Source organism: Protomyces lactucae-debilis (assembly GCF_002105105.1).
Source record: "Protomyces lactucae-debilis strain 12-1054 chromosome Unknown BCR37scaffold_10, whole genome shotgun sequence".
Taxonomy (NCBI): Eukaryota; Fungi; Ascomycota; class Taphrinomycetes; order Taphrinales; family Protomycetaceae; genus Protomyces; species Protomyces lactucae-debilis.
Window position 1 is genome coordinate 517,143 of NW_024468002.1, and position 27,719 is coordinate 544,861.

Sequence of the window (27,719 nt, forward strand, 5' to 3'; positions counted from 1 at the left end):
CCCTGCTGCCTTGATCCTCTTTTGTGTTTCATCTCACTTGTGTCCACTGTCCAGCATCATCGTCCCTGACTCTCGCCGTCGTCATCGCCCAAAAGTGCAGCAACCACAACACTCAGCCCAAAGACTCGCTCAGCTGCAGGCCATGGCAAGTGAAGAGCAGGGCGCCTCGCCTGCACAGGTCGCCTTTGGTGCAGCCCGCGCCAATAATGTCGACCTCCTCCGCTCGACCCTGGCAGAGGCGCCAGACTGTGTTGGTGCAAAAGACGCGCTGCAAAACACACCGCTGCATATCGCGGCGCGTTCTGCCAACTTGGAGTGTGTGGATCTACTGCTAGACATGGAGGATGTGCCCATTGACGCACAGAATATGGAAGGGGACACGGCATTGCACCTGGCTGTACGGACAGCAGAGGAGGACAAGACAATTGCATTGGATATGGGTATGGTGCTCTACCTCTCAATCCACTCGCCAAGCTGACTGACTAGTGGAGTTCCTCATTGACGCAGGAGCACAAGCAAGTCTTCGCAACAAGCAAGGCGACCTGCCCCTCGATTGTGTGCCAGACAAGTGCCAAGAGATCAAGGACGCACTGCTCAAGGCCGACCTCGCTGTGTCTATGGCACAAGATATTGTAAGTCTACAATGGTCATAGGCTACAAAGAACTAACATGAGGTTGACGAGGATGATCTCGAAGACGCGGTCTCCGTTGCATCAGACTAGACTTGCACGCGCATATATCTCTAATCCGCATCCTCTTCCTCCTCGCCTCCGTCGCCATCTGCCTCGCCTGCACCGTCCTCTTCAGCATCGCTCGAGTCAGAGTGAATGGTCGAACCGCCATGTGAATCGCTGTCGTGGAAACTCTCATCTGCTTCTTCATCTGACTCGCCAGCAATGCCTGTCACTCCAGCAGCAATCTCATCCGCCGCATCGCTAATAGCAGTATTCATATCCTTCTTGCTCTGCGCTGCTCTGCGACTCTCTGACATGCTAGCATCCTGTAGCTTGTACTTGCGAATGTAGTGATCTACCCGCTCGTGATTGGCGATATCAATCATGCTGAATTCAACCGAGTCCTCGTCCTCACCGTGGAGCTCGACGGTCAGATTGAATGTCCGCTGAAGTATATCGCTGTATGTGATGGTCTCGATATCTGCCAGAGGGATCAGTAGTATCGGCCGCTTGAAGCCATACAAGATGCCAACCTCAAGGAAGAACAAGAAGCCTTCCTTGGAGCCACGATGCGCAACGGCATGCACGGCCTTCTCTTGCTTCCGGTGCGGTTGTGGAATTGCACTCGTAAAGTCTTCTAACCGCGGCTCATGGACTTGTCCCTTGATTGCCACCATCTGCCGCTTCAGTGCCGGCAGCTTGTCATTGACATCATTCACTGTAAAGACGAGGCACGCAACCTCGCTGTCTTGGCCATCCGTATAGAAGATGCAGTAGTTGAACTGCTTGACAGCCTTCTCTGGCACCGGTAGCAAACAGACATGCCGAATGCTGGCGTATTCCACTGCGAGCTCGATAGCAGTCGCACTCTTAGCAACCAGTCTGCGCTTCGAGAGCTGCAGCGTCAACTTCTTCCTGACGGGTGCAGAAAAGGAGAGGTCTGGTACACTGAGCATCACCTCATCCTCTCCCTCATCGGGCACATCCAATCGCACCTTCTTCCGCGCCGGGCCGTCCTGTGTTTGCTGAGCAAAGCTGATGAGATCACTCCAAGTCTGCTGCGTCTCGGGAAAGGCCGCAGCGTGCCCGGAGACTCGTTTAGCAAGAGCAGCATCCGTGACAAATGCTTGGACTTGCTGATCAAATTGAGTAGACGCCATTCCCTCCAGCAGCCCTACAAGGATAGAGGGTTACGTAGAGTGCTCTTTGTCAGGTACGTTGTCAAGTTTAAGTTTATGAAACGATGATGTTTTCGGCTACTACTAATGGCAATCTACCACGACTCCCTACGCAACCTGCAGCAGAGAGCCGCAGGCACAAACAACGTCAGAGTAAGATCCCCCTCTAGGCCTACTTCTAAGCATTAAGCTTTTAGTGTAGGCGCGACGTATCGCGCGTTGAGTCTCTTGCATACTTCTGTTGTGACCTTGATGGCGAGTTGCGTCTGCTTTGTACATGGCTGCAGGATGGCATGAAGTATGTTTGTCCCTTGCAGCTCGGCCTAAGCTTGTGAGGTCGTGACCTGTTGGCATGATCCGGGCAATTCAGTAAAGCGTGCGCCTTCGCTCACTATATTGTGCGCGTAGCTCATTTGGCGTTCGGTGTGGCAGGAGCTTGACTTGCTGCCTGCGAAGCCGAGCTGTCCCTTGATAGGCCGAGGTCAATTCCCCGTGGTCCTTGTTGGTCCTGGGAATCATAACCAGAGTAGACTTATGTTTGCCCATCCAGAAGGCATCTTTGACTTGGATGCCAGAGCGGATGGAGTCCGAGAAATTGTCCGCTGCACGAACAGCGGGAACGCCTGAGTCAGCCCGTAATAACACCAGCCAGTTGGAGCGTCCTTGATCGGCGGCTGTCATCGGTCGATAGGCGTTCTTGATGACATTCGCCTTCTTTTGCACGGTCAACCATGGTCGTTGTGGGACTTGAGGTTGTGCCTCACTCGTTGCCAATGGGTCTCCCCGACGGGCTGCCTGACTGACCGTGGCTGCCCAGCTTCTGTTGGCTTGCTGCGGGGCCTTTGCCGTGGTGACGGTGCGTTGAGGAGCCTTGGTCGTGCTGACCGGGCGCGTCTCGGGAGATTTCTGAGCGCTCTGCAACTGGCCCACCGTGGCCAGGAGTGTGGCAACGGTTGCCCGGAGTTCCTCAACTGCTTTCTCAAGTTGCAATATCCTAGACGTGTCATTGGCCTCCACAGGGCCAGTAGGGGCCTCTGGTATCTCACTTCCCGTGTCACTCTCCGTGTCAGAGGCGGAGGAGTGGCCGTTGCCATTGTTGTTCTCATGGCGGCGGGATGCGATGCTGACCTTGGGCGCCTGTTCGAAGCTGGAGGCTCCAAACTGGTACTCGTACACCTCGTTGACTGCGTTACCGTGCGTATAGCGATGCGGTTAGATCTACGCACAGGCTCAGGAGCACCTTCCCGAATTCATCGTTGAAAGTCTCTCGAGACAGCCGCCGATCAAGAACGTTCCAACTGGCTGGATTTACTACAGGCTGGAACACGCGTTCCTGCTCTTCGTGCAGCGGACAATTTTTCGGCCTCCATCCGCTCTGGCATCCAAGTCAAAGATGCCTTCTGGATGGGCAAACATAAGTCTACTCTGGTTATGATTCCCAGGACCAACAAGGACCACGGGGAATTGACCTCGGCCTACCAAGGAGCAGCTCGGCACCGCAGGCAGCAAGTCAAGCTCCTGCCATACCGAACGCCAGATGAGCTACGCGCACAACATAGTGAGCGAATATGCTTGCGCTCGGGTGCAAACGCGAAACACGATCGAGGCGCGACCAGGAAGCAGCAGTCACATAGATTCATACACAAGCTAGTTATCCAGGTTGATGGAGTCACCATACTTACGCTTGAGCTTCACTTTGAGACCTGCCATCTCCTCCTTGATCGTCTCCACCTCTTGCTCGAGCTGATCAATGGACTCCTCGGCACTTTCCTTCTCTGCCGACAAACGAGATTGAACCTGCTCGAGCGGGAGGTGGACAAAGGCATCTCCTATCCTGTAGGGGAATGCATCAGCATCATCTGCAAGCTCGAGCTCCATCTCGACATCATCTAGGTATTCCTTGTCTTGCTTCTTCAGCACGAGTGTCTCTTGCCGCACGTCAAGGCGATTGACTAATTTTGAGAAGGTATTGATCATGCTTTGATCTTCCCAGGTGACTTGCAATTAGACTTGGTAGCTTTGAAGCGTACAAGGCTTACCATTCTCAGAGACTTCCTCGTCGTGTTCGAGCATTTTGTTGGACATGATGACCAGCTAGACGCAAAGCTCACGGAAACAGGCTGGCGTAGAAGCTCCTTGGCCTGAGGTTTGGGACCTGATGAGAGCTAAGACAGTGTCAAGGAGCTGGAGTCAATAGCTTGAGCAAAAAGACTTTTGAAGAAAGCGTGGTGGTGGCCTTCCAAGTCCTACGCGGCAAAAGTTACTTTGCAATGATTTGATGCTCATGCTTAGACATGCTATATGCTCTGTACAGGTCTTACCCAAGGCAGCCCCAGGTCTCTATTTGCCAATCTTTTACATCAAGGCAACGCTACCGTCGAGAATCAAACCCTTGATACTTTCATACCGCAGCAGCACGGTACTGCCCTCTTCCAAATCCTCCTTTTCTGCACCCACGCGGACCTGATTGCTCTCCTTGAGCACTCGACAAAAGACGGCCTGCTTGAGGTCTGGTGCAGTAACCATAGAAACACCTGCAGCAGTTGTATCGTCCAACCGACGCAGATTACCATTATCTGGCAAGTCTCGCAAGAATGCCGTATGGAAATGCCGCTCGAGGACGGCTTGGTGCTTTTGTAGGTATTGACGCTCAAGGTGAGACAGCCGCGCTAGCTGTTCTGGTGACTTGAGTATGTGCAACGCGTAACGGTCGATCTTGGCTATCCGTGCACGTAGATAGGACCGGATGAGGTATTTGACGCGCTCCATTTCGGTTTGTATGATCACAAGCTTGAAGCCTGTGCGTGCGTCCATGCCGCTCGTCTCCTCAACATGCTCAATCTGCTTGCGAAGCAGGTCGGCTATATGATCAATGAGCCTTTGTTCGTACGGTAGCAGCTCTGGGGCCGTTCGTTCGGACACCCAAGCCTGAACGAGGTCATCCAAAGACGGTGCTGCAGGTTGAGCTAAAGGGATATGCTCATTTAGCAAAGCATCTAGATCGAGCTCATCAGACATGTTTGAGAGAAGCTTCGTCTAGCGCGCCATGCGTCTTTCAGGCACGTAACTAGACACAGAGGGTCCTTGCAAGTGTGGCAGATATGGAGCTGGTCAAGAGTCGCGCGAAATCGCGCGTGTGTCGTCTGCGCGAAATCAAGGTTTTGGGAATAGCATCTATCAAACTTGAATCAATGCGGGGTCACGAGGAACAGGCGAAGGGATGCAATGAACGAGATGATTTGTCTATGTAGGTCCCGCAGGTCCCAGCAATCAGCGTATAAAAGACCGCTGACTGCCGGGGAGAAACGCTCAAAGTTCTGCTTAGAACTTCTTGCCGAGGAGGAGCATCTGGATCTGGTCGTACATGGAAAGCACACCAGCGCCTGCAACACCACGAAGAATGTTGGCACCGGCACCCTTGAAGAGCGACTTGGTACCCTCAGCAGCAACGATTTGACGGAAAGCATCGAACGAAGACTTGTACTTGACGGCCTGACCAGAGGTCATCATCATACGACGACGGACAGTGTCGAGAGGGTAAGAAGCGATACCGGCACCGGTGGTGACAGCCCAACCGAGCAAGAAGGAAGCCAAGAAGTTACCCTCGAGCGAACCAGTAAGGATGACAGGCTTGATGGAGTCGTAGAGACCGAAGTAGAGACCACGGTAAACAATGATACCAGCGACGGAAGGACCGAAACCACGGTAGAGACCAGCAATACCATCAGACTTGAGGGTCTTGCGGTAGACATCCACGAGACCGTTGAACTCACGCTCACCACCCTTCTTGGCGGACTTTGCGTCGTTGGCGAGACGGGTACGTGCGTAGTCGAGGGAGTAGACGAAGAGAAGGGAAGTGGCACCGGCAGCACCACCGGAAGCAAGGTTTCCAAAGAACCATGGCCAGTAGCCGTCGTTCTTCTTGAAGCCAAACATCTTCTTGAAGTAATCCTTGAAGGCCAAGTTGAGACCCTGTGTGGGGAAGTAACGCAGCACGTTGGCTGTGTTTCCACGCCAGAAGGAAATGACACCCTCCTCACGGGCGGTACGGGAGAAACACTCCACGATACCGTCGTACTTCCTGGCAAGACGTCCCTGCTTGATCATCTCGTCCTGGTTCTGGATAAGAAGCTTGACACGCTCAATGGGAGCAGCGGCTGTCTTTGCCACGGCGGCAGAGACACCTCCCATGAGGAAGTCGAGGGCGAAGTTCTTCTCGGGGGCCTCTGGGGGAAATGGTGTTAGCAATTGGGCACGGATGAAGCAGGTAGACCTGGACGGTGGGACATACTGGTGGTAGCCATTGTAGATGAGGATATGAGGGGGGAGTTGGTGTTATGGGGTGTGAGTGTTGGCGGATGGGAGGGTGGTGCCTCTTATTGTGTGCTGCGTGCGGGTGACTGCTCCAACTCGCTGAAATTTCTTTTTTCTTTCTTTCTTTCTCCTCCCGACTTCCGGCGCAGAGAAGCAGGGTTAGGCAAGCAACAGTGGACCACCGTCTACAGCTAGAACTCCAGATCATCGTCGCTCTCAAACTGCAGCACAAGCGCAGTCCCGCACTCTATCCGCGGCAGGTCTGGCTGCATCATGCTCACAAACGCCTCCATCGTGCCATGTGCATCATTCCCAGCATTGTGCATGTTGATGGCCACCACGCCCAGCTTCTGCAGCATACGTCCCAAGCCAAGTGACTCGCCCTTCTTGCTCTTCTCTTTTGCACCGAATAGCACCTTCGTGTCGTAGCATGGCACGCCTCGCCGAGGCAGCCGTAGGCCTAATTGTCCCTGGATGATGTCCATATCTGCTGCCGTGTCGTGGAAGATCAAAGCGTCAGCCCACTGCAACGACTCTACAAGCATAGCTTTACATGCCTCGAGTGGCAGCAAGCGTGACGAGCCGTGTCGAAAGCGATGCTTGCAATCTGGCACGTACTGCCCATTGCGAAAGGCCTCATATTCCTGAGTGATGAGGTGGCGCGTCTCGATGATGCCCTCGGCGCCAGTGTCCAGGCGCGAGATGCCAAATTCAGTGACAAACCGATGATCGAGCTCATACGTCTCGAAATCGAGTGCGAGATAGCGGCGTGGCACCTGAAAGGCTGTCCGAGCTTCTTTGAGGACTTTGGCAGTCTCGGCGATGTGGCGATCATGAGCAACTTCCTTTTTTATTTCCTTGAATTGATCAGCATGGGACAGCTGAATCAGCTTGTAGCAACTGGAATCAATCCACTCAGCACGCGCAGGAAAGGCTGGGAGCGTCACACCCGTACTTTGCAGCACATAGTCAGCAAAGTCATCAAGACGCTTTGCGGACACCCAAAATTCTCCTGGACCATCACGAAAAGTGATCTTCGGGTCATAGTAGACCGGCCAGCCGAACGACAGCAGTTTAGGCTGGGCAAAATAGGGCTGCACAAGCGCTTGCTTGTTGCCACGTGGGCCAAGCGTTACTTTCCACTTGGCCACATCCTTCCAGTCCACAACGGAGACGTCTAGCGTCATAAGTAGAGCTACAGCATACACTCTCAAAAGGAATCACAATGCCTACACTGGGTAAGATAAATTTGACAAGCTTTGAATTGTTTGGTGCGGTGTGGAAGTCGCTTGCGTCGCAGTTGGCCATTAAGTTTGACTTCCCATCTGATGACATCCACCAATGTGCACAGCCTAGGTCCAAGGTTGCAACAGCCTCGGAAGTGAGCTGGTGGAAAGGCATGCTTGCAAAGGCATTGGCAGTATTCGACCAAGCTACAGTCAGAAGATCAGGCAAAGCCGTACTCAAGAACTTGAAATTTTCCATAAATCCTGGTCAAGCCTATGTTGTGATCGGTCCGCTTGGCGCAGGCAAATCAACACTTCTCTCGGCTCTTCATGGAGACCTGCCTGCTGAACCTGCTCAATCTCTGACTTTTTCATTCCTTGGGCAAAGTCAATGGCCCAACGAGGCCACTGAATTACTGACTAGCAAATCAGAGATTTCTAATGGTAGTGCGTACTACGCCGAACGCTATCATTCTCGCAGGGAAGATGACTTCACCCTTCGGGAATGGCTGGTCAAGGACATGAAAGACAAGACTGATAATACATTGTTGGAGAGTGTCACGGGTGACTTGCAACTTTCCGAGTTCTTGGACTCCAGCATTATCAATCTGTCCAATGGACAAAGCAAGAGATCGCTCATTGCAAGAAGTTTGTTGAAGCAGCCACGAGTCTTGCTTCTAGATGAGCCATATGTTGGACTCGATGTTGCTGCCCGTCAGAATCTCAGCAAAGTGCTTGGACGTCTATACAGTCGAGGGTTTCCTCACATAGTCATGGCGCTGCGCCCGCTCGATGACATACCAGATTGGACTACCCATATTCTCTGGCTGAATGCCGATGGTAGCGTGCGTCAAAATGGAACTGCAGCAGATCTGAAGCATTTCATCTCGAACGAAGCTCTGGCTCATTCAAAGACTCCCGCACAGGTAAGGCCAACGCCGAGGTCGAGCTCTGCCGAAGTAGTACGACTTGAGAAGGTCAAAGTCTCTTATTGGGGAAAAGACGTGCTCAAAGATGTCTCATGGACAATCAGGTCGGGAGAGAAGTGGCACTTGTCTGGGTCAAATGGCTCTGGCAAGACGACTCTGCTAGCCATGATCCTTGGCGACCACCCTAAAATTTATATGAACGAAATTCACGTCTTTGGCCGTCCACGAGGTTCCGGCGAGACTGTCTTTGAGATACAAGCACAGATGGGTCACAGCTCGCCAGAGATTCATCGTCATTTCCCACGCTACTTGACAGGTCAGCAGTGCTTGGCAAGCGCATTCGCAGAGTCCTTCTATCCCAAAGCTCATCTCACTTCACAAGAAACTGCGCTGATCAAACAAGTAGCGGCCTACTTTCAAGTTGAAGACTCTTTGGCGACAAAGCTGTCCGACATGACGCCCGCCATGCAACGTCTTTTCCTGTTGCTTCAAGCCTTAGTGAAAAAGCCCAAGCTGGTCGTTCTGGACGAGCCTTTCGCTGGTATGGATGCCAATATGATTGAAAAAGCCAGAGCATACATAGACGAGGAGATGGACCCGGAACAGAGTCTCATTTTTGTTACGCACTACTCGGACGAAGTGCCTGATTCAGTGAATAGACATATTAAACTAGATCGAGGTCTGGTCGTTGAGTACACGTAGGTCCCCACCCTGCATAGCGAGCACACTGCATCCTGTCGTGTTCAACATATTGGCTTTCTACTTCAACTTCAAGGGTCAACTTTTACCCCTGTCCAAAATGTCGCGCGTCGAAAACCTCTGCTACAGCCACGTCGACATTGTCTCGACAAGCTCTGAACACAACAGTCCACACATAGAACAGAGCTTTACCATTCGTATGCGCTTCTGGAAGACTGATACAGCTGCTCAGGATGGCACAGACGCTGCATCAGCCTCCACTTCAGGTGCTTATAGCACACCCGTGCCGCCGACCGAGCTCAAGTGGGAGTTATCCACGCAAGGCTTGACGACACAATACAAAAGCTTCTACTTCACATTTGAGGATGGCTCTGCTGGCTATTTCCAGTTCGCGTACGGAAATCTAGGAATCCTCGTCAAAGTGGCTCCTATGGGTTGGACGTTGTATACCCCAGGCACTGATGCAATTGTCGGTTCTCAGACGCTGCACGCTTCGAGCATGCACATCTCACGGGACCAGTACTCAGTGACCATCGGTAGCCACTCACTGAGCATGCGAGAAGATTGCAGTGGGTGGACAGCGTGTATCAAGGACCCAGCAGTGACATACAATCTTGAATTTGACATTGAGAGCGAGTGCTTTGCAGGCTACAACCTGGGCGCCAGCTCGTCAAAGAGGCATCTCCGGCATCGAATCGTCCCTGTCGTGAAAGTGAGGGGGACAGTAGAAGCACATGGCAAGCTTGTTGAAGTCAATGGTCAAGGAACCTACATTGAAGCATTCTTCACGCACGTCAAGTTCACAGATCTTTGTAATTCATTTGCCAACTTTCAGCTCAGGTCACCAGATTCTAGCAAAGTTCTGACTATGCTCCATTACATCCCGAGAGGCCTCGACGAGAGTCATCAAATCTCGCAGGGGTCCTACACTGAGAATGGGAAGGTGGTTGCCATCGCGCAAGACAACAAGTTGGCTCACGCAGACTTGGTCAAACATGCGCCGTCAGGTTACATGATACCAACATCGAGTACTTTGAGCTGGCGAGGAAGCACTCTTGAAGGGAAAAGCTTTGATGCACAAGTCCAGCTGCCCCTGGGCGAGCCTTCGAGCGTGACGGACGTGCTCTCCATCTTCCCTTCATTCTTCAAGGACATCGTCAAAATCTGGGCCGGTCTACCCTTTGTCTTTTGCTGGAGAGTGCCAGATACCAGAGCGTCGATCCACATCGACGGAGTTGCTCACAATTTTGAGGGTTTGAGCAACACAGAGCTTACCCATGTTCATCTCAACTAGCATCCGACTTTTGGTCGATCTGCTGAGCCTCCCTGTCGCCCGTCTTTGTCTCTGGGAACTGCCGTTGAAGCTCGTCGAGAAGGCAGCTAGCAAAGTCTTCGTAGCCCTGCAGCTTTCCATTCAGATACTGATTATCGCGCACGACCGCTTCTGAGAATTGCCTTGTGTAGACTGTGGGATTTCGGCCTGCCTCGATATATCTAGGGAGTAATGTCAGCCTGACCTATGCAGCAGGTGAGCGTACTCCAGCACGTCTTGTGGGATGTCAATGTCAACGGCCTTCTGCAAGTCATCGAGTTCAGCGTACTTGCTGACGAGATCATTACTGAAGTGTCAGGCGTAGGTTCTTGCTTGCACGAAGCTCATACATTCTCTCGAATAGCTGGTCATTTGACGAGCTTGCACCAAAATCACTTGCCCGCAACTCCAATTCATAGAACAGTGCAGTCACATCCCGTAGTTTCTCGAGCAGGACGACTCTACCCGACTCGTCAGCAGCCCTTTCGTGCTGCGCCTCGGCCATTCTAGCCGGGTCTCGCAAAGCCGAGTAGAGCTGTTTAGGCCGCGGGTGTCGTCTGTCGCGCGTCAATTCGTGCGTCGAAAGCGCGACGTTGACGACTAATAAGGGACCGAACCACCTGACCATAGAATGTGGCGACAGACTCTCAGGATGGACACAGCACGCCATGTCAGACAGGCAAGGCAGATTTTTGCTACAAAGTCATAAAAGCTAGAGTACATCGTGTGCGAGCAACATCTGATCAGATAATGTCGTTGAAGCTCATGTTCGTGTTTTTGGTGCGCGCCAGGTGATCAGCAAGGTTGGTTTTGGTATCACGCCTAGCTCGGGCGGGGCTACGCTCTGCAAGAGGCACTCCACGCGTGTACGAAGCTTGCTCTGCAGAAATGTCGAGCTTCGAGAACTTGCTCTGGTAATCTAGCGAAAGTGCTCGCCGCAGGTCGCATTGAATGCCAGGCTTCGTCGCAGCCAAACGAGCGGCATTATCGACGGAGTTGTGGTCCTTATCTCCGAGGACTGTCACGAGCGCGGAAGTGTTTCCCTGACGAGTTATTTCTCCCATAATTGAAGGAACAGAGTGGCGTCGTGTGCCACTTGACAGGCTCGAGGTAGGGGATCCTGTAGCATCATGGACACCATCTGCGTCTGCGTAGATCTGAACCATATTTGCGACTGATTTGGCTTCCGAAGGGAGCACGTCGAGTGAGTTGATGTGGACGATCGTGATTGGCAACTCAACACTAATCCCTCCTCCGCTGGTGACGACGGAGACATGAATAAAGTATCTAGTCTCGACTGGTGTTAGATCTGGAGATTCACGGGGAAAGCTTACAAAATCGTCCAGCCTGAATCGATAACTCATCTGCCGGGACATGAATTTGACATTGTATCGTATCTCGACCACCATGCTTGACGCCCTTCCAGTATGCATTGTTGGACTTATCAGACTTGATGCTTGTAGCATTGCTTGAGATGGTCTTTGTCAGGGTACGCTCCGGCACGCGGCAGTCGACCGACTGGAAGCCTGCGGTTGCAGCAGAGTTCTTGAAGAAGCTCAAGTGGCGAACGAGATCCAATTGGATCTTGTTCACCTTGCGTTTCGAGTCATTTGTGATGTGCACCTCGACAAAAGCGGTCTGTCCAGCAATCCAAGATGGCCGATGGATGCGGGCAGCAATCTTGAGCGTCTCCTTGCCTCCAAAACGCAGCTTGCCTTCCTCAGAAGCATCGATGGGCGCAGGTGTGGGGATGAGTGCCTTTGTTGGATTCAGGCAGGGGTAAAGCTTGATGGGTCGCACGATACGCATCGTTTTGCCATCTAGAGTCAGCTCACGCAGACCTTCTAGAAGGACGTACCTGCGAATCGCTTTTCATTGGCTACTTGTACTGTGCAAACGAACGAGTACTGTATCTGCGCACCTGTCGTTTCGAATGAGCCTGGTCCAACCTGCCGTCAGCTTGTAATGTGTCAAAGAGTTGCCTACATCAAGAGGAAGCTGCATTTCGAAGGGGACAGAGCAGTTGCCAGGTTTGACTTGAAAATCTTGAGGAAAGACATTCGACAGGTCGTTGAGGTAAATGCCAGTGGCAACAAGATCCAGAGCCAGGGATAGGAACATCTTGGATGCGCTTGCTTTGGTCGCTATTGTTAGCACAGACTCTTTACCATGAAGTCATACATTCCACACCGAGACAATCAAGCTTGATAGCTGTCACCTGAGTCTGCTGATTGTGCTTAGCTTTAGCGCTCCAGCACAACTCGACCTTTCCTTTGAGCAAGCCCCCTCCACAGTGTACGACCGACTGCAAGACTACGTCTGCCTTGACTCCACGTGCAGAGGTCTGCGATGAAGTGCGCACCAGTTCTTGTGGTGCACTCTGGCGCACAAAGGTTTTGGCGTTCGGGATGATGGCAGTATTGTCTTGTGACCGGTTGACGGTGTGTTCGTGTGGAGATGTGACAGAACTGGCGGAAGCTGGTGTATCTTGGGTCTGCTGAATGTGTGCTTCTAGGCTGTACGAGGACTCTGCATCGACGTCTTGCTCCTCACACAGCGCATGAGCGTAGCTGGATAGATCGCCCCTTGGCAGAAAGTCTTGGGTGAGCGCAGGCATAGACATTGTGATGTTGTCCTGCAAAGTGATGATTCAGAGTAGCTGTGAAGTGGAAAGAAGCCAATGCAGAAGAGGAGGAGACGGGTGGATAGTCTGAAGAGCTTCTGCAAATGAGGGAGCGTTGTAGGGATAGGGAAGGGGGGAAGGAGAGTTGCGGGTGCAGGCGATTTTCTTTTGTGCTACGACTCAAACTGTGAAGGGCAGCGACGGATATCTCTTCTCAAAGTCTTCGTCCTCGCCTCTCCCACCCGCAGAGCGCGCAGGGTGCTTCTGGTGTTCAACAGGTGTCTGTGCAGCAATCTGTTGCCGTGCAGCAACCCGCGTTGTGGGAATCACCGTAGCAGACCGCGTGGGCGGTTCATCTGTGTACTTTCCATATCCTGTCGCGGTCTTCTTCACTTCATACGGCTGTGCTGCCTTTTCCTTCAGCCTGCGCATGGCTTCTTTGACGCTGTAGGAGCTTTGATCGACATTGCTGTTCTCTTGCTGCTGGCTTGCGGCATGCAACGCTCCCGCTGTGGCTTGCGCCCGACCATAGCTGAGCGACCTGCGAGCACTCGTGGTTCTCAAATGACTTGTGATATGATCCGGCAGATCATCCACTTCCTCGACGAATAGCGGCTCAGAGCTTTGCGCTGTCTGTGTCTTTGTCTTCGATCCTGTAGACTCAAATTTGCGAAAGGCCTCGCCGAATTTGCCATTCACCAGCGTCTTTGCGGCACCGGAGAACGAGCCAATCTGTGTGAGGCTTGGTCGCTTGTGATGCTTCCCATGGCCACTGCTGGCTGATCTCCTAATTTGTGCAGCCGTAGAACTCTCCAGGGATTCGCTTGGCTGGACGTCCGAAGCTCGCGACTCTGCGGCAGAGGCCGGGCGCGATGGCGGCCGAGGGACTGCAAATGAACTTCGAGATTCAGCTGCGGGAGCAACATGTATCGTCAACGGCCGCGCACGCACTGGAGCAGGAGTAGCGAAAGACTGAACATCGTGCGATGTAGCTGTAGACTCTTTCCCTGAGAATGTTTGCCATGTGGGTGGCTTGTCTGCGATGCGTGGCTTTCCCGATAACGGCGCCGTGGATGTTCCTTTCGGCGGAGACGTTTGTGTTTGCTGACCTCTTTGCTTTGGCGACGTCTGAGAGGACCTGTTCACTACTTGAGGCCGTGGACGGAAGCCCGCTTCCAAGTGCTGTGTTGTGTTCCGAGGAAGATCGCGAAGCTCCTGGGAGCCATTCTGCAGCGCGTGCCGAGGCGACGCGACCATAACAGGTCCAGCACGCTGAGGCCCATCAAGAGCCGAATGAGTTGTTTGGCGGGATCCCTCGCCCTTCTGGGCGAGTTGTTGTACACGAACTTCCCAGCCTGCTGGTCGTGAGGCAGTACTAGAACTTGCCTGAATCACTCCAGGGATATCTCGTCTCTTGTCTCCCACTGTGGTAGGCTGATCTGAAGGGCGTGGCTGTGGCTGGATTACTTGACGCGGAGTTGACACCAAAGCAGCATCCAACTCATCGAGTGTCGGAAACTTTGTAGTGAAATCATCCTCAAAGGCAGGAGCTGGCATAGGTATGTCATCGACTCCGGATGTTGCAGTTGATCTGCCTCGTGATGCAGTCAATTCTGGAGATGATGCTTGCCGCACAGGTCGTCCTCGTCGCATCGGTTCCTTTTCTGAGACGACAGCGCTTTTTGCGGTGTTTTCGTCATCAAATGCGAGCACGGGCTCAGCAACATCGCGTCCAACACTAGGAGGACGAGAGCGTACTTGCGAGACGGCTTTCACTGACCGGCTGTAGATATCAGGGATGGGCACCTTTGTGTTGCGCATGGCACAAACTTCCGCGAGAAGCTGGTAGATGTTCGGCCGATCTTTTGGATTCTCTTGAAGCATGACAGCAATAAGTCGCTTAGTTCTGTCGGTATAAGGCGGAAAAGGAGGAAATGTATAGGCCGCATTAAGGATAGCCATCTGTCCTTGGGATTCAAATGGTGTGGTGAAGTAGCATAGCTTGTAGAGTAATACACCGAGAGCCCAGATATCGCTCTTCTCATCGATAGGCAGTCTCCTGGTTGTGTCTACCATTTCTGGAGATCTGTACTGAATCGTTGTGTTCTTTTGAATGTCATCCTCTAGCAACCTACGCTCTTGGGAGTTGGTCGCCGCCGGCCGAACTTCACTGCAAGACCCAAAATCACAAAGCTTGTAGCAGTCCGGGCTTGAGATGAGGACGTTTTCAATCTTCAGGTCTCGATGGAGCAATGGGGGTCGTAAATAGTGCATGCAGGCCACGGCTTCAGCAGTGTCGCTGAAGATCTTAAGCACTTCCCATTCCGCCAATCGCGTTTGCAAGCGCGTGTTCATAAAGTCGATGAGACCGCCCGCAGCGCAGTATTCCATCAGAACATAGACCTCGAAGCCTCCGCCTTTTAGCTCAGTGGCATGGGAATCGTAATACATCACAATATGGCGGTGGCCGCGAAGCTTCTTCATCGTCTCCACTTCTGTCCTGATGGCGGAGAGAGCCGCCTTGTCCGGAGCGATGATTCTTTTCAACACAGCGACGTCGCTGCCCTTGATTGGTATGTCAAGTTTGGCAATATAGACATGCGAGAAGCCGCCCTCTGATAAATATCGGACCACTTTGGTGCTGTACTGCCCGACTTTGATTCTCGTGCCAGGTGCAAGATGCGGCATCTTCGAAATTGAGTCTGCCATCTGTCAAGAGGCGTCTGTATGCTCTGTTCAGCGCGGAGTGTGCTTTTGCCAAAAGAAGAGGGAGTGTTGGCGCTGTTCAGATCAAGACGCGGGCCAAGCAAGTCTGCTTCTATATCACCCTGCTTTGTAGGAGGCCCAGTGTATTAGGCCGTTTGTTGCCTCCAGTATCGAGTCCAGCAGAGGAGAATTGGTCGTGTACAAGGTCCAGAAATTCGCGCGGTGTTGATGATGACGCCTGGGGGCCTCGTTTACTCACGCGTGTCACCGCTGCTACTCAAACAGGCACGCAGCAGCTAGCTATGTCTGCCAAATATGGAGAGAAGACTAGGGCCTGCAGCAGAGAGTGCATCTATACAAGGACAGCCGTCATCAGTCTGCTACGTCATCCTCTCTTGCGCATACTGAGCTTATTGGTATGAAGCTTAGGCGTGCCACGTCGCGACATACATAGCACGGCCTACAGACCAGACTGGCCCGCAGAAGGTGCACCGGACACAAGGCTGCCCTTCTGCGGCATTGAGGTTCGCTATGTATCAGACTAGTCCATAGCAGATAGGCCACAAGGGGTGATAGCACAGCAGCCTGTCAGCAGGGATGTCTGGCGATGGTGTGCCTCCTGGAGTCGAGCTGGTGCGCAAATATATAAAGAGAGGAGCGGCGCCTGCAGAAAAGTCAAAAGGGCGAAAAGCAAAAAGCAGAAAGCAGATCTGGACAGGCAGCTGCAGACACGCGCGCGCAAAGGAGCCCATCATCCACTCAGCTGCATCTGTACGCGACAGGCCCGCAGCTCTGTGCCCGTGAAGCGCCAGCTCACGCATCCAAGCAATTGTCATCCTCACAGGCCAGCATGCCCAGCATAGAGTACGGAAGCTGCATATAGAAGGCACAGTGCACCTCACCTCCCATGACGTCAAGGTAAGGTGACTTCTGACAGCAAGGCTTGCTCGCTGACAAGCCAGGCTCGATCGCCTAGTGCTCTTGTTAGATACAGGAAGTCCGGTCATTCGAAATACCGCCGCAGACCAGCTCGCCGACATACAAAAGGCCCACCCACATGAGCTGTACAACCTCCTGGGCCGTGTCGTACCATTCCTTCAGTATCAGTCTTGGGACACGCGAGTCGCAGCAGCGCGAGCCATCGGCGGTATCATCGACAATGCTCCCAATTGGGACCCGAACCAGAACGAAGAAGAGGCAATACGCCTGAAAGTGGAACTAAGCGGAGAAGTGGCTTTAGAATCAACGAAAGCGGAGGATCCTGATGCAGCAGCCATCATATCTGCAGAAGATCGTTTCAATTTCGCTGACTTCAACGTGTTGAATATCATCAAAAATGGACAGGCACTGCTTGGTAGCGCTGGAAGGGAGTATGACAATAATCTCGAGGGCCTCTCTAATGAAGAGAGACTGGCAAGGGCAAAGCAGAGTATCACAGCTAGGCTTGGGCTTGGAGCCGAGTATATGGACGATGAGATCCTCACCACACACGACGTTGGAGCACCTGTAAAGCAAATGAGCAAGCCAGCCTCACCCATGCCGGCTGCGAGAGTCGAAATGCCTCGCCCTCCATCACGCGAAGTCACTGCTGATGGCGAAGAAGCGCTCTCAGCCAGACAGCGGAATATGATGAAGCGCAAAGCAAAATTGGTAGGTCGCAATGGCGGAAACAAGGTACGAGTCATTGACGTCTCCGGTACACCAACGGGTGGAACCCCACAAGGCGACGAGACAGCTGTGGACTATATCGCCGTTACAGACCAGGCCCAAAATGATGCCAAAGTCGTGGTTGAGCACAAACGCGTCGCGGATCCTGCTGCCACGTTGCGCTCTGCAACCGAAAGGGACGCCTGGCCTCTTGAAGCTCTGACAGAACTCTTGTCAATAGATCTATTCGATACCAAGTGGGAACGACGTCATGGCGCGGCCATGGCACTGAGGGAAGTCTTTCGAGCGCAAGGTCGTTGTGCTGGTAGGCTACTGAAAAGCACTCGAGGTCGAAATGACAGCCTTAATGAAGCCTTTCTCGACGATATGGCATGTCGAATCTGCTGTGTATTTGCTTTAGACCGCTTCGGAGATTACGTGGCCGATCAGGTTGTTGCACCGGTCAGAGAATCCGTCTCCCAAACTCTTGCAGCACTATTGAAGCACTTGCCTCAACGCTCCATTGTCGCCACTTTTGGGCTCCTGTGTCAGCTTGTTTATCAGCCCGGTCTGGAAAAAGCAGTATGGGAAGTCACACATGGCGGAATGCTGGGTCTCAAGTACCTAGTGGCAATGCGAAAGGACGTGATTCTCTCCGATGACGCGCTTATGGATAAACTTTTTGCGGTCGTCTTTACTGGACTAGCACATGCTGATGATGACGTTCGCGCGGTCGCTGCTGCAACCCTCATCCCGGTCGCAGAGGATTTAATCGCCAGAAAGCCTGCCGTTATTGATGATCTACTGCAAGTCTTGTGGGATTGTCTTGCTGACATGCGCGATGACCTGAGTGCCAGCACAGGCAGCGTGATGGATCTGCTCGCTAAGTTATGTTCTCTTGGGCCGGTCATTGCGTCTATGCAAAGAAAAGCTACCGAAGACGCTGCTCGAACGTTCGCAAATCTGATGCCGCGGCTATATGCGTTCTTTCGACACACAATTACGACAGTGCGCACAGCTGTCATGCGGGCTATACAAGCTTTTGTTATTGCTGATCGAGATCAGTGTACATCATGGGTTGATGACCGGCTCTTGCAATTGGTCTTTCAAAACCTGCTCGTGGAGCAAAACATCACAGTCCTTGAGCTTTCTTTCGAATTCTGGACAACGTGTCTGGATAGCGTTGGCGCACGGAAAAGACTCTACGTCGAATCATTGGAGCCAAGTCTCGACCTCGTCAGCACTCCTATAGGAAGGGGTCGTCATTCTTTCCCGCTCAACAGAGGTCATCTCATTCGTCCATCTGGTAGAACATATGGTTCCGCCGTACTTCCACAGTCGGACGCTCCGAACAGGCGCGGCAAGAAGAAGGCGGACACTGTGATTGTTGAGCATTCGCACAATATTGACGGGCCAATGCTTGATGGGGATGTTGAGCTCGTGGGCTTTGGCACGATGATCCGCGCAAGGACTTACGCAGCGAGGGCGCTCGGTCGGTTACTGAGCCATTGGCCGTCAGACGCGGTAACGCGTCTGCTGACCAGCTCGTTCTTACACCGTCTATCATCGGGATCATCGGGATCATCGACACCGAGATACATAAATGCAGCCCTCTTGCAGGAATTGCTTGAACACACACAAGTGGAAGGCATCAAATCTGCAGTTCACAGCCTGTGCGAGCCTCTACTGACACCGAGCCAAGATCTGTTTTACGCCAATACTGCGTCAAGTTTATTTGCTCTGCGTGCGCAGTGCCAGAGCCTATGCAATACATTTGTTGAGGTTGGCCGCGTAACTCGCGACAAAGTGCCCCACCTCCCACCAGTGCAGGCCACAGGTGGAGGTGGTCCTGATCAATTTGCGTTGGACGACGCTCGGCGGCTGATGGGGGAGCACTTTGATCGTTTGAAGCGATCCATGCAAGGATCCTTCAAAGGCTCGACGGCAAAAGCAATTGAACAAGCACACAGAATTTGTTCGCAGGCTCTTGAGCAGGCAATCAATGTCAAAGCTGCCGAAGACTGTAGAGTCTCTGCAGCCGCTGCAGGAGCCCTCGTGGCTTCCGGTGAATTGCCTAAGAAGCTCAACCCAATCATCAGGTCCCTCATGGAAAACACCAAGACAGAAGATGAGCCGTTCATCCAAAAGCGTTCTGCCCGAAGCCTGGCAGTCTTCGTTGCTGTTTGCCATGGATGTGGTCGTACAGCGGCGCTGGACAAGCTTGTCAAGAACTTGTGCGCCTTCCTTTGCATCGACACAGCCAAGACACCGGAATTCCACAGACATCTTGTGCTCACCGACTCAATATATTCAGTCAAACGCGATGCCCAGATAATTGAAGCTTCCATGAGTTCACCTGGTGAGCGACAAGACGCAATCATCAAGCGTATGGGTGCAAGAATGGCATTGGAGGAAATGGCAAGGAAGTTTGGTGCTGATCTCTTCCAGGTTGTGCCGACACTAAAGCATTGTATCTACGATCCATTACAATGGGTGTCTGACTTTCAAAATACCTTACCGACAGCTGACAATTTTTCGACTCGAGGTCAGGAGCTTGTGGACTGTCTTTGCATACTTGGGGATCTCATCTCATGTTTCGACCCCGTGCTACAGAAGCAAGTACTTCATCAAGCACCTCAAATTTTGAGCGCTCTCACGAGCGAATATGCTGCCATCCGCTTCGCAGCTGCAAGCTGTTTCGCCGCATGTTGCCAAGCAGTCACGATTGAAGGGATGCAGGTTGCCATTGAAGAGGTTGTGCCAATGATTGGCAACACTGCAAGTCTTCGCCATCGACAAGGGGCCATTGAAGCTGTGAACCTTCTTGTACAAGTTATGGATGTGCGTATCTTACCGTACATCATTTTCCTCATTGTCCCGGTTCTTGGCCGGATGAGCGATTCAAACGACGACATACGCAACTTGGCAACCAGGACATTTGCTCAGTTGGTCAAGCTTGTGCCGCTTGAAGCTGGTATACCAGATCCTCCTGGCATTTCAGAGGAGTTGCTTGCAGGCAGAAACAACGAAAGGAGATTCATTCACCAAATGCTCGATGGAAGTAAAGTTGAGCATTTTAAGATCCCCGTTGCCATCAAAGCAGATCTACGCTCTTATCAGCAGGATGGCGTCAATTGGCTTGCTTTCTTGAACAAATATCAGCTGCATGGTATACTTTGCGACGATATGGGATTAGGCAAGACACTGCAAACAATCTGCATTATTGCTAGCGATCATCACAATCGCAAGGCGCAGCATAAGCTCACGGGTGCTGATGAATGGTCGGCCCTGCCCAGTCTGATTGTGTGCCCACCAACATTGACAGGCCACTGGCAATATGAGATTGCCAATTATGCTCCGTTTCTTGAAGTGATCAATTATGTGGGATCCCCTGCTGAGCGCCGAAAGCTGTATGCAAGAATAGCAACCGCCGACGTTGTGGTCACATCTTATGATGTCGTGAGAAACGATGTCGACGTCCTTTGTCGTCAAAATTGGAATTACTGTGTTCTTGACGAGGGTCACATCATCAAAAACGCGAAAGCTAAATTGACGCAAGCGGTCAAGCTCATGAAGGCTGGTCATCGTCTCATTTTGTCAGGGACACCAATACAGAACAATGTGCTGGAGCTCTGGTCGCTCTTTGATTTCTTGATGCCAGGTTTCCTTGGCACCGAAAAGTCATTCTACGCGCGCTACGCAAAGCCAATTGCAAGTAGCAGGGAGGCCAAGAGCTCTTCAAAGGAGCACGAAGCAGGTATGCTGGCACTAGAAGCACTTCATAAGCAAGTGCTGCCATTTCTCTTGCGACGCCTGAAGGAAGATGTCCTTTCAGACTTACCCCCGAAGATTATTCAGGATTATTACTGCAACTTGAGCCCTCTTCAACAATCATTATACACCGACTTCACCAACTCTCAAGCCCAGACGGTGGTTAACGAGACAAGCGGCGACTCGGACAAGTCCGGCAAGACTCACGTCTTTCAAGCCCTTCAGTACATGCGGAAGCTCTGCAACCATCCTGCTCTTGTCTTGAAAGAAACGCATCCAAAATATGCATCTACGGTCAAGTCGCTCAAATCCCAAGGATCGACATTGAGCGATGTCAAGCACGGCCCAAAGCTACTTGCACTTCGCGACTTGCTGCTCGACTGCGGACTCGGCTCGCAACATGCTGATTCCTCGCCTCTTGTCACGAGTGCTGTCAATCAACACCGAGCACTTGTGTTTTGCCAACTGAAGGACATGGTGGACATGGTCGAACAAGAAGTTTTCAAGAATTTGCTGCCAACTGTTTCATACATGCGTCTCGATGGCAGCACAGAGCCCCGTCATCGCCAAGCCGCGGTGCAAAAGTTTAATGCCGACCCATCGATCGATGTTTTGCTCCTCACAACTCATGTTGGAGGCCTTGGCCTTAATCTTACCGGCGCAGACACCGTGATATTTGTGGAGCATGACTGGAATCCCATGAAAGATCTACAAGCAATGGATCGTGCTCATCGCCTTGGTCAAAAGAAGACTGTGAATGTTTATCGGCTCATCACAAAGAATACGCTAGAGGAAAAAATTATGGGCTTGCAGCGTTTCAAGCTAAACATAGCATCTACAGTTGTCAACCAGCAAAATTCTGGACTAGCGACAATGGGGACTGATCAGATCCTCGATCTCTTCAGCACGGAGAATACGGAGGAGAAGCCGCGCGCTTCAAATGACGATGGTCTCGACGCGCAAGGCAATCTGATTGCTATGGGTGGCCAAAAGGCATTATTTGACGATCTCCAAGAGTTGCACACCCACTCGGAGTACGCCGATTTTAATGATCTGTCAACGTTTGTTTCCAGCTTGTGATATACATACTTCGTGAGGATTATACAGGTACAAAATGCATCCAAGCTTGCTCATTCAGATGAAGTCTTCCTGAGGCCCTTCCGTATTTGATTCATCGTCGACAATGGGCATGTCTAGAAGCATTTGCTCGATTGTTGGGTGGGCTTCCAAGGCGACTGGTGTGAAACTCAGCATGCCCACATCATGAAGACTGTTCAAATAGTCGCGAAGCCTTGTTACCCCTGATCCCGAAAAAACACAACTGATGATTAGCATTGTTGGCCACAAACTGTCCTCACTCACAATACAGCAGCTTGATTAGGCTGAAAGTCCTTCGGAGAAGCCCTACAGAATTTTCGAAGATCGTGTCGTAAGAATGCTGGGACGCCAGTGAGCGACAAGTGCGTCAAATTTTGGCAGGCGTTGAGCAAGGCATGTATGCACTAAGGTTAGCCAATAAACCGCACGATGGTTGTTCCGTACTGGTAAAGTCAAATCGATGCAGTAAGATAAATGAATCCGTTCAAGTGTTTGCGGCACGAGACCGCGGCCCACAAGCGCAAAAATGGCTTCCGCCGTGATTGCAGAACACTTGACGAGACCAATCCGCTTCAATCGAGGTAGCGTACTGAGCTCGAGCACAGCGTGGTCAGTAAGCTGAACGCAACAAGCGAGGTCAATGTACCGCAATCGGCTGCAATACTTAACCAGAAACTGTAATGTGCGATCAGTGAGATTGCTGCAGTGGCCAAGGTGAAGAAAATGGATATGCTTGCCAAGACGTGCAATTTGTACTGCCCCACGATCCGTGACATTGGGACATTTTGCTAGTACCAGTGAGCGCAATTTAGGCGCCGCAGTGACGATATGGTAGACGGTTTCGTCCGTGATTCGAGCACATCCCGCCACGTCAAGTACGCGAAGGTTCTGGTATTTGTCTCGTTCTAGATCGGCAAAGCACTCATCGCCAATCATCGTACACATACTGATACGCAGTTCCCTGAGATCTGTGCAAGTTTTGATCAGCGCGTTGATAGCCACGGAGTTGATGAGGTGACAATGATCTACATCAAGCTCCAAGAGGAACGGACAATGTTGGCCAAGTTCGTGGACGGATTTGCTTGTGATCAAAACGCAACCATTCAGTTTGATCTAAAGTCAGCATACAACAGACTTGAGAGTCACGCACCCTTCGTAAATTCGGACAGCTGCGCGCAATCGTTACAATCGCGTCGTCTCTGATCTTGACACAGCCGGTGAGATTCAAGCCTTGCAAATTGGATGCTCGACGTGCAAGACAAAGGATAGACAAGTCGGTTATATCCAAGAGACCATGAACATCCAAAGCAATCAGACCTGGATTGCGTGAAATCACATCGCAAAGGCCGCGGTCAGACACCCTTGAGCAGCCAGTCAGTGTCAGACGTTCCAACTTGCGACACGAAGATAAGTTGAGCATGATGGCATCTGCAACATGGTCCTGCAGGAAACTGAGATTCAGGCGACGCAGGAACTGAGGATAGTCGAACGTCGCCGCGTTCTTGCGCAAAGTTTTGAGCAACTTGATGAGCGCTGGGGTGTGATACAGGAAAGGTTTGTACCATAGAAGCTCTACGCTGCACGCACACCAGCTCTGACATGTGAGCAAGGTCGAATAAAGATCTTTGTTCGATTGTAGATTCATGAATATATCGAGAATGAGCTCAGCCGGTAGATTGGCTGCAAGCGACTGAGACAACATCGTCCTTGCGTCTTGTCTCCCAAGTCGGGCAGCAGGCGCAGAGACAACAACTGTACCTTCATCTTCTGATGCGCTGGACAATTCATCAGCAGAAGAGCTCCGCGTCGCATCTGGCGTAGTTGGGACTACAGTAGCGGCCATCAATGACGGGCGTCGCGACACTTGGCAGCTTTAGGCCGCGCTGTATAAAGCAAAGTGTGCTCGTTCTTAACTTGAGAGCTGGTATAGCTATGAGAGCACTTGTGCTGGTAGCTTCACCAAAGCGCACACATATGTATCAGGATTGTCACGCGGTGGAGCTCGCAGTACGCATGATTTTTTTGCGCGCGTTGGATGCCACGACTGGAAACACTACTCCCACGGACCACCTTGACAAGCTCAGCCAGTTGCGTTTGCCAGGGTGATGCGCACCGCCCCTGCGTATCCAGTGTCGACAGTTGACCGGCCATGAAGCCTACACAACCTCACGAGAAGCCCTATAGAGCTTTGTTGAGCAGCTAATTTTATCGATGAAGCGCAACGGACCGCTTCGGCTTAGCTTGCGACAACAAAAGCTTTTAGAATGCGATAATTTTCATTCCTTTCCCGAGACGCATGTTTCAAGCATACTGGTGCAAAAGGTCGCCTCACTTGATGCTATACTAAACAAGATTATCCAATGACGAGTCACTGTGCGGAGAGTTTCTTGAACGGCGCTTTGCAAAACTTTGAGTCTGGTTCATCATTTATCAACCTCTAATGGCAAGTCAAAGGATTAAATTGGAGGTTGCGAGAGCTTACGGAACCAGACTCGGTCTTTTTACATCAAGTGCCTACTGTTCGGGTGTACTGTAGCGCAGGCGCTAGCCGATGCGCACAAATCAGTAACGACACCATTCTTTATCCTTAGCTGTGCAGGATCGCTAAGCGTAAGCCTACCTACCGACGACATGTATGCACTCATTTTGGGCAAAGGCCAAACGCTGACCGCTGATTCTATGTTGCTCAGACAACTGCGTGTCTAGAGCAAGGCAAGCTCAGAAGTGTCGCTCAAGAGAAGGCTGCCATGGTGATTGCCTCAGCACGCGCGTGTGCTTTTATCGAAAACCTTGCATAATCTCTTCATCATCTTGCTCGGTAGCGTCCGATACGGTCGAAGTCACGGCTTCTTCCGCCTGAGACTAGCCCGCCTCGTTCTGCACCCCATCTACATGACTTGCCTGGCTAAATGTCGTACGGTCCAAAACTGGCTGGACCAAGTACGCTCAGCCCCTGAGACCTGTGCACTGCTGCTAAATGAAAGATTTGCAGGGATTCATGTGGAAGGCGAGATCAGCGTATGGTTTAGCAGTATATAGCACGAACGATTGCCGTCTTCTGAACAGAACGATTCCAACACATTGATCTGAAGTACTACGAGAAGAGTCCAGCAATTGTGGGGCCTTCTCAAGCGTGCGAAAAGGCTCCAGGCAAAAGCTTGGACACAACAAACCGGAAGTCAAAACCTCGCCGAATAGACCAGTATATCAGCTGCAGTGCCTGATGTTCGCTTTCTGGCCATGAAGTTTGCAAAGCAACTCGAGGAAGTCGCGGTGCCTGAGTGGAAAGAGGCATATTTTGACTACAAAGCTGGCAAGAAGTTGATCAAACGTTGTGCGCAGCCTGGTGTACCGAATGGCACCTTGCGACAAGATGTGCCGGCGGAGAACTATGGCAGCATCGGCTCGACAAATCGCTTGCAATCATCAACATCAGCTTCAGCTTCAGGCTCGAGCGCTGCGCCACGCGGTGAATTTGGTGGCCGTCGTGCAGCAGACGCGACTTGTAAGCGGTCGGCGAAGGGCCTGATGCAGCACGCAACTCAGGCGGAATTCACATTTTATCAGTTCGTCGGTGCACAACTTGACAAGATTGATGACTTCTACACCGAGCACGAGCGCGAGGCTGAGACGCGGCTGACGACTTTGAAGAATCAACTCCAAGAGATGAAGGAACGCCAGGCTGCCTTGCGCAATGGGGCAGCCAACGGATCTTTGGAACCTCCTGCCAGAGAGTATACACGGCGTCATGACTCTTTCTTCGAGCGCCTTTACGAAAATCTCAAATCGGTGCTCACATTGGCTGACGAGGAACGGCTGTCGAAGCACCCTGTCAAGCCAGGCAAACGCAACGACACGTTCACACAGATGACTTTGACTTATCGTGTGGCAAAACGTCGCCTCAAACTCGCCTTCCAAGAGTATTACTACTCCCTCGAACTACTGCAAAGCTATCGCTCCCTAAACAAGCAGGCGCTGAGAAAGATTCTCAAGAAGTTCGACAAGACTGTCCACGGCAAGGCTTCTGTGGTATACATGAAAATTTTCAACGACGAGACACATATCGGGAAGTCTGACGCCACTGATGCTCTGCAACGTCAGAGTGAACTCGTCTATGCAAAATACTATTGCGGAGGCGACCGCAAGGCAGCGGCAGTGTCGCTCAGGCAAAAAGCGAGAACGGAAGACGATCGATTCACAATGTTGCGAATTGGTCTTTATTTTGGATTAGCAATACCTCTGTTGTTGGAAGGTCTTGTACGCAGCTTCGATACAGTCAATACTACTGATGGAGTGGTCCAAAGTGTGCTTCTTCAAGTATGGGCCGGCTTTTTTCTTTTGCTGCTCATGGCACTTTTATTTGGAGGCGCTTGCTACATTTGGCAAAGAAATCAGATCAGCTATCCTTTCATCTTCGAGTGGCAGCACAACCATCATCTGAATTGGACACAATACTTTGAGGTCCCGGGTGTTCTGCTCTTGCAGTTCAGCATCCTTTTTTGGATGTGTTTCAGTGAATTCTTTCCGCAGTTTACAACCTGGTATCCTCTTGTCTTCTTCTGCTCCGCTGTTGCGACATTGGTGATTCCGTTTCCTTTTCTTCACTGGTCTAGTAGGCGTTGGCTCATCGTCGCCAACGGGCGTCTTCTCGTTTCGGGCTTGGCTCTTGTTAGATTTCAGGATGTCTACCTTGGCGATGTTTTCAATTCTCTGTAATGGCTTGTGTTGTGCCTTCTGATCCGCTAACAAGCAGCACTTATTCTGTCGGTAATATCGCTCTCTTTTGGTGTCTTTACCGGCATGGTTGGAACGATCCCCGTCAATGCGGGTCGTCACGATCAACATTATTTGGCTTCTTCACGACACTTCCGGGCATATTTCGATTTTTGCAATGCGTCAGGCGTTACACTGACACGCTCCATTGGTTTCCGCATCTCATCAATGCTCTCAAGTACCTATTCACTATCTTGACTTACATGTTCCTCTCCTTGTGGCGAATTCATGGCAGTACTCGATATAAGTGGCTGTATGTGGCGTTTGCGACATGCAACACCCTCTACACAACTTTCTGGGATATCAACTATGATGCTTCCTTATTACAATTCCAAGGCAAACACCCTTTGCTGCGCGAACATCGTGCATACAGGTTGACGTGGCTTTACTACAGCTTTCTGCTTCTCGATCCCTTGTTTCGATGCTCTTGGATATTCTACATCATCTTCCAAAATGACATCCAACATGCTGCCGGGTTGTCTTTCTATATCGCCTTGGCAGAAGTCTTTCGAAGAGCCTGTTGGAGTTTGCTTCGTGTGGAAAATGAACACGTCGCAAATGTGCGTCTCTATCGCGCAATACGAGAGTTGCCTTTGCCCTACGCCCTTGACAATGTCATTCTCTCGACAAATCCAGCGACCAGGGTCACGTCTGAGACCAAGAAGCCGGCACCCAAGCTCTCCGAGGCGCACGCAACGGACTTTTCACGCGCAAAGAGCATCAGGTCTGCAATGCAGTCTGATTCAGAAGACGAAGATGACACTTGAAT

General features: G+C 51.7%; 14 protein-coding genes across 14 annotated transcripts; 4 read left to right on the forward strand and 10 right to left on the reverse strand.

Moving 5' to 3' along the window:
• Positions 1 to 142: 142 nt before the first annotated feature.
• Positions 143 to 653, forward strand: BCR37DRAFT_347493 (ankyrin repeat-containing domain protein; the record flags this gene model as incomplete). Its single annotated transcript, XM_040867773.1, has 2 exons — positions 143 to 440; positions 487 to 653. 2 exons carry the CDS (start codon positions 143 to 145, stop codon positions 651 to 653), a joined length of 465 nt encoding a protein of 154 aa, XP_040725272.1.
• Positions 587 to 2,205, reverse strand: BCR37DRAFT_39375 (uncharacterized protein). Its single transcript, XM_040871354.1, has one exon. The coding sequence runs from the start codon at positions 1,832 to 1,834 to the stop codon at positions 743 to 745; it is 1,092 nt and encodes a 363-aa protein (XP_040725273.1). The 5' UTR covers positions 1,835 to 2,205; the 3' UTR covers positions 587 to 742.
• Positions 1,988 to 2,199, reverse strand: BCR37DRAFT_380084 (uncharacterized protein; the record flags this gene model as incomplete). The annotated part of the gene is made up of 1 exon (XM_040869419.1): positions 1,988 to 2,199. A coding segment is annotated over one exon (150 nt), but the record flags the coding sequence as incomplete, so codon positions are not given.
• A 1,294-nt stretch (positions 2,206 to 3,499) lies between the features above and the next one.
• On the reverse strand, positions 3,500 to 3,856 carry BCR37DRAFT_347703 (Prefoldin beta-like protein; the record flags this gene model as incomplete). The annotated part of the gene is made up of 1 exon (XM_040867787.1): positions 3,500 to 3,856. A coding segment is annotated over one exon (357 nt), but the record flags the coding sequence as incomplete, so codon positions are not given.
• A 157-nt stretch (positions 3,857 to 4,013) lies between these two features.
• On the reverse strand, positions 4,014 to 5,116 carry BCR37DRAFT_38244 (uncharacterized protein). Its single transcript, XM_040869875.1, has one exon. The coding sequence runs from the start codon at positions 4,868 to 4,870 to the stop codon at positions 4,208 to 4,210; it is 663 nt and encodes a 220-aa protein (XP_040725276.1). The 5' UTR covers positions 4,871 to 5,116; the 3' UTR covers positions 4,014 to 4,207.
• Positions 5,076 to 6,179, reverse strand: BCR37DRAFT_380086 (ADP,ATP carrier protein). Its single transcript, XM_040869420.1, has 2 exons — positions 6,144 to 6,179; positions 5,076 to 6,078 (listed from the first exon to the last, which is right to left on the reverse strand). Exons 1-2 carry the CDS (start codon positions 6,154 to 6,156, stop codon positions 5,174 to 5,176), a joined length of 918 nt encoding a protein of 305 aa, XP_040725277.1. The 5' UTR covers positions 6,157 to 6,179; the 3' UTR covers positions 5,076 to 5,173.
• A 178-nt stretch (positions 6,180 to 6,357) lies between these two features.
• BCR37DRAFT_387604 (uncharacterized protein) lies at positions 6,358 to 7,211 on the reverse strand (the record flags this gene model as incomplete). Its single annotated transcript, XM_040870548.1, has 2 exons — positions 6,358 to 7,120; positions 7,168 to 7,211. The coding sequence occupies 2 exons, from the start codon at positions 7,209 to 7,211 to the stop codon at positions 6,358 to 6,360; spliced, it is 807 nt and encodes a 268-aa protein (XP_040725278.1).
• Positions 7,212 to 9,155: 1,944 nt separating this feature from the next.
• BCR37DRAFT_380092 (Svf1 family protein Svf2) lies at positions 9,156 to 10,639 on the forward strand. The gene is made up of 2 exons (XM_040869421.1): positions 9,156 to 10,514; positions 10,559 to 10,639. The coding sequence occupies exon 1, from the start codon at positions 9,220 to 9,222 to the stop codon at positions 10,312 to 10,314; it is 1,095 nt and encodes a 364-aa protein (XP_040725279.1). The 5' UTR covers positions 9,156 to 9,219; the 3' UTR covers positions 10,315 to 10,514; positions 10,559 to 10,639.
• On the reverse strand, positions 10,355 to 10,786 carry BCR37DRAFT_334666 (mediator of RNA polymerase II transcription subunit 10; the record flags this gene model as incomplete). The annotated part of the gene is made up of 3 exons (XM_040867152.1): positions 10,355 to 10,514; positions 10,559 to 10,639; positions 10,683 to 10,786. Coding segments are annotated over 3 exons (345 nt in total), but the record flags the coding sequence as incomplete, so codon positions are not given.
• A 126-nt stretch (positions 10,787 to 10,912) lies between these two features.
• On the reverse strand, positions 10,913 to 13,045 carry BCR37DRAFT_37436 (uncharacterized protein). The gene is made up of 5 exons (XM_040868365.1): positions 12,514 to 13,045; positions 12,319 to 12,476; positions 12,191 to 12,281; positions 11,667 to 12,152; positions 10,913 to 11,629 (listed from the first exon to the last, which is right to left on the reverse strand). The coding sequence occupies exons 1-5, from the start codon at positions 12,953 to 12,955 to the stop codon at positions 11,076 to 11,078; spliced, it is 1,731 nt and encodes a 576-aa protein (XP_040725281.1). The 5' UTR covers positions 12,956 to 13,045; the 3' UTR covers positions 10,913 to 11,075.
• BCR37DRAFT_380098 (kinase-like domain-containing protein) lies at positions 12,836 to 15,873 on the reverse strand. The gene has a single exon (XM_040869422.1). The coding sequence runs from the start codon at positions 15,662 to 15,664 to the stop codon at positions 13,136 to 13,138; it is 2,529 nt and encodes an 842-aa protein (XP_040725282.1). The 5' UTR covers positions 15,665 to 15,873; the 3' UTR covers positions 12,836 to 13,135.
• Positions 15,874 to 16,568: 695 nt separating this feature from the next.
• Positions 16,569 to 22,159, forward strand: BCR37DRAFT_387607 (uncharacterized protein; the record flags this gene model as incomplete). Its single annotated transcript, XM_040870549.1, has 2 exons — positions 16,569 to 16,579; positions 16,624 to 22,159. 2 exons carry the CDS (start codon positions 16,569 to 16,571, stop codon positions 22,157 to 22,159), a joined length of 5,547 nt encoding a protein of 1,848 aa, XP_040725283.1.
• Positions 22,160 to 22,213: 54 nt separating this feature from the next.
• BCR37DRAFT_347809 (uncharacterized protein) lies at positions 22,214 to 23,879 on the reverse strand (the record flags this gene model as incomplete). The annotated part of the gene is made up of 4 exons (XM_040867795.1): positions 22,214 to 22,400; positions 22,442 to 22,581; positions 22,622 to 23,290; positions 23,328 to 23,879. 4 exons carry the CDS (start codon positions 23,877 to 23,879, stop codon positions 22,214 to 22,216), a joined length of 1,548 nt encoding a protein of 515 aa, XP_040725284.1.
• Positions 23,880 to 25,705: 1,826 nt separating this feature from the next.
• BCR37DRAFT_347826 (EXS family-domain-containing protein) lies at positions 25,706 to 27,717 on the forward strand (the record flags this gene model as incomplete). Its single annotated transcript, XM_040867799.1, has 2 exons — positions 25,706 to 26,889; positions 26,931 to 27,717. 2 exons carry the CDS (start codon positions 25,706 to 25,708, stop codon positions 27,715 to 27,717), a joined length of 1,971 nt encoding a protein of 656 aa, XP_040725285.1.
• Between the last annotated feature and the right edge of the window lie 2 nt (positions 27,718 to 27,719).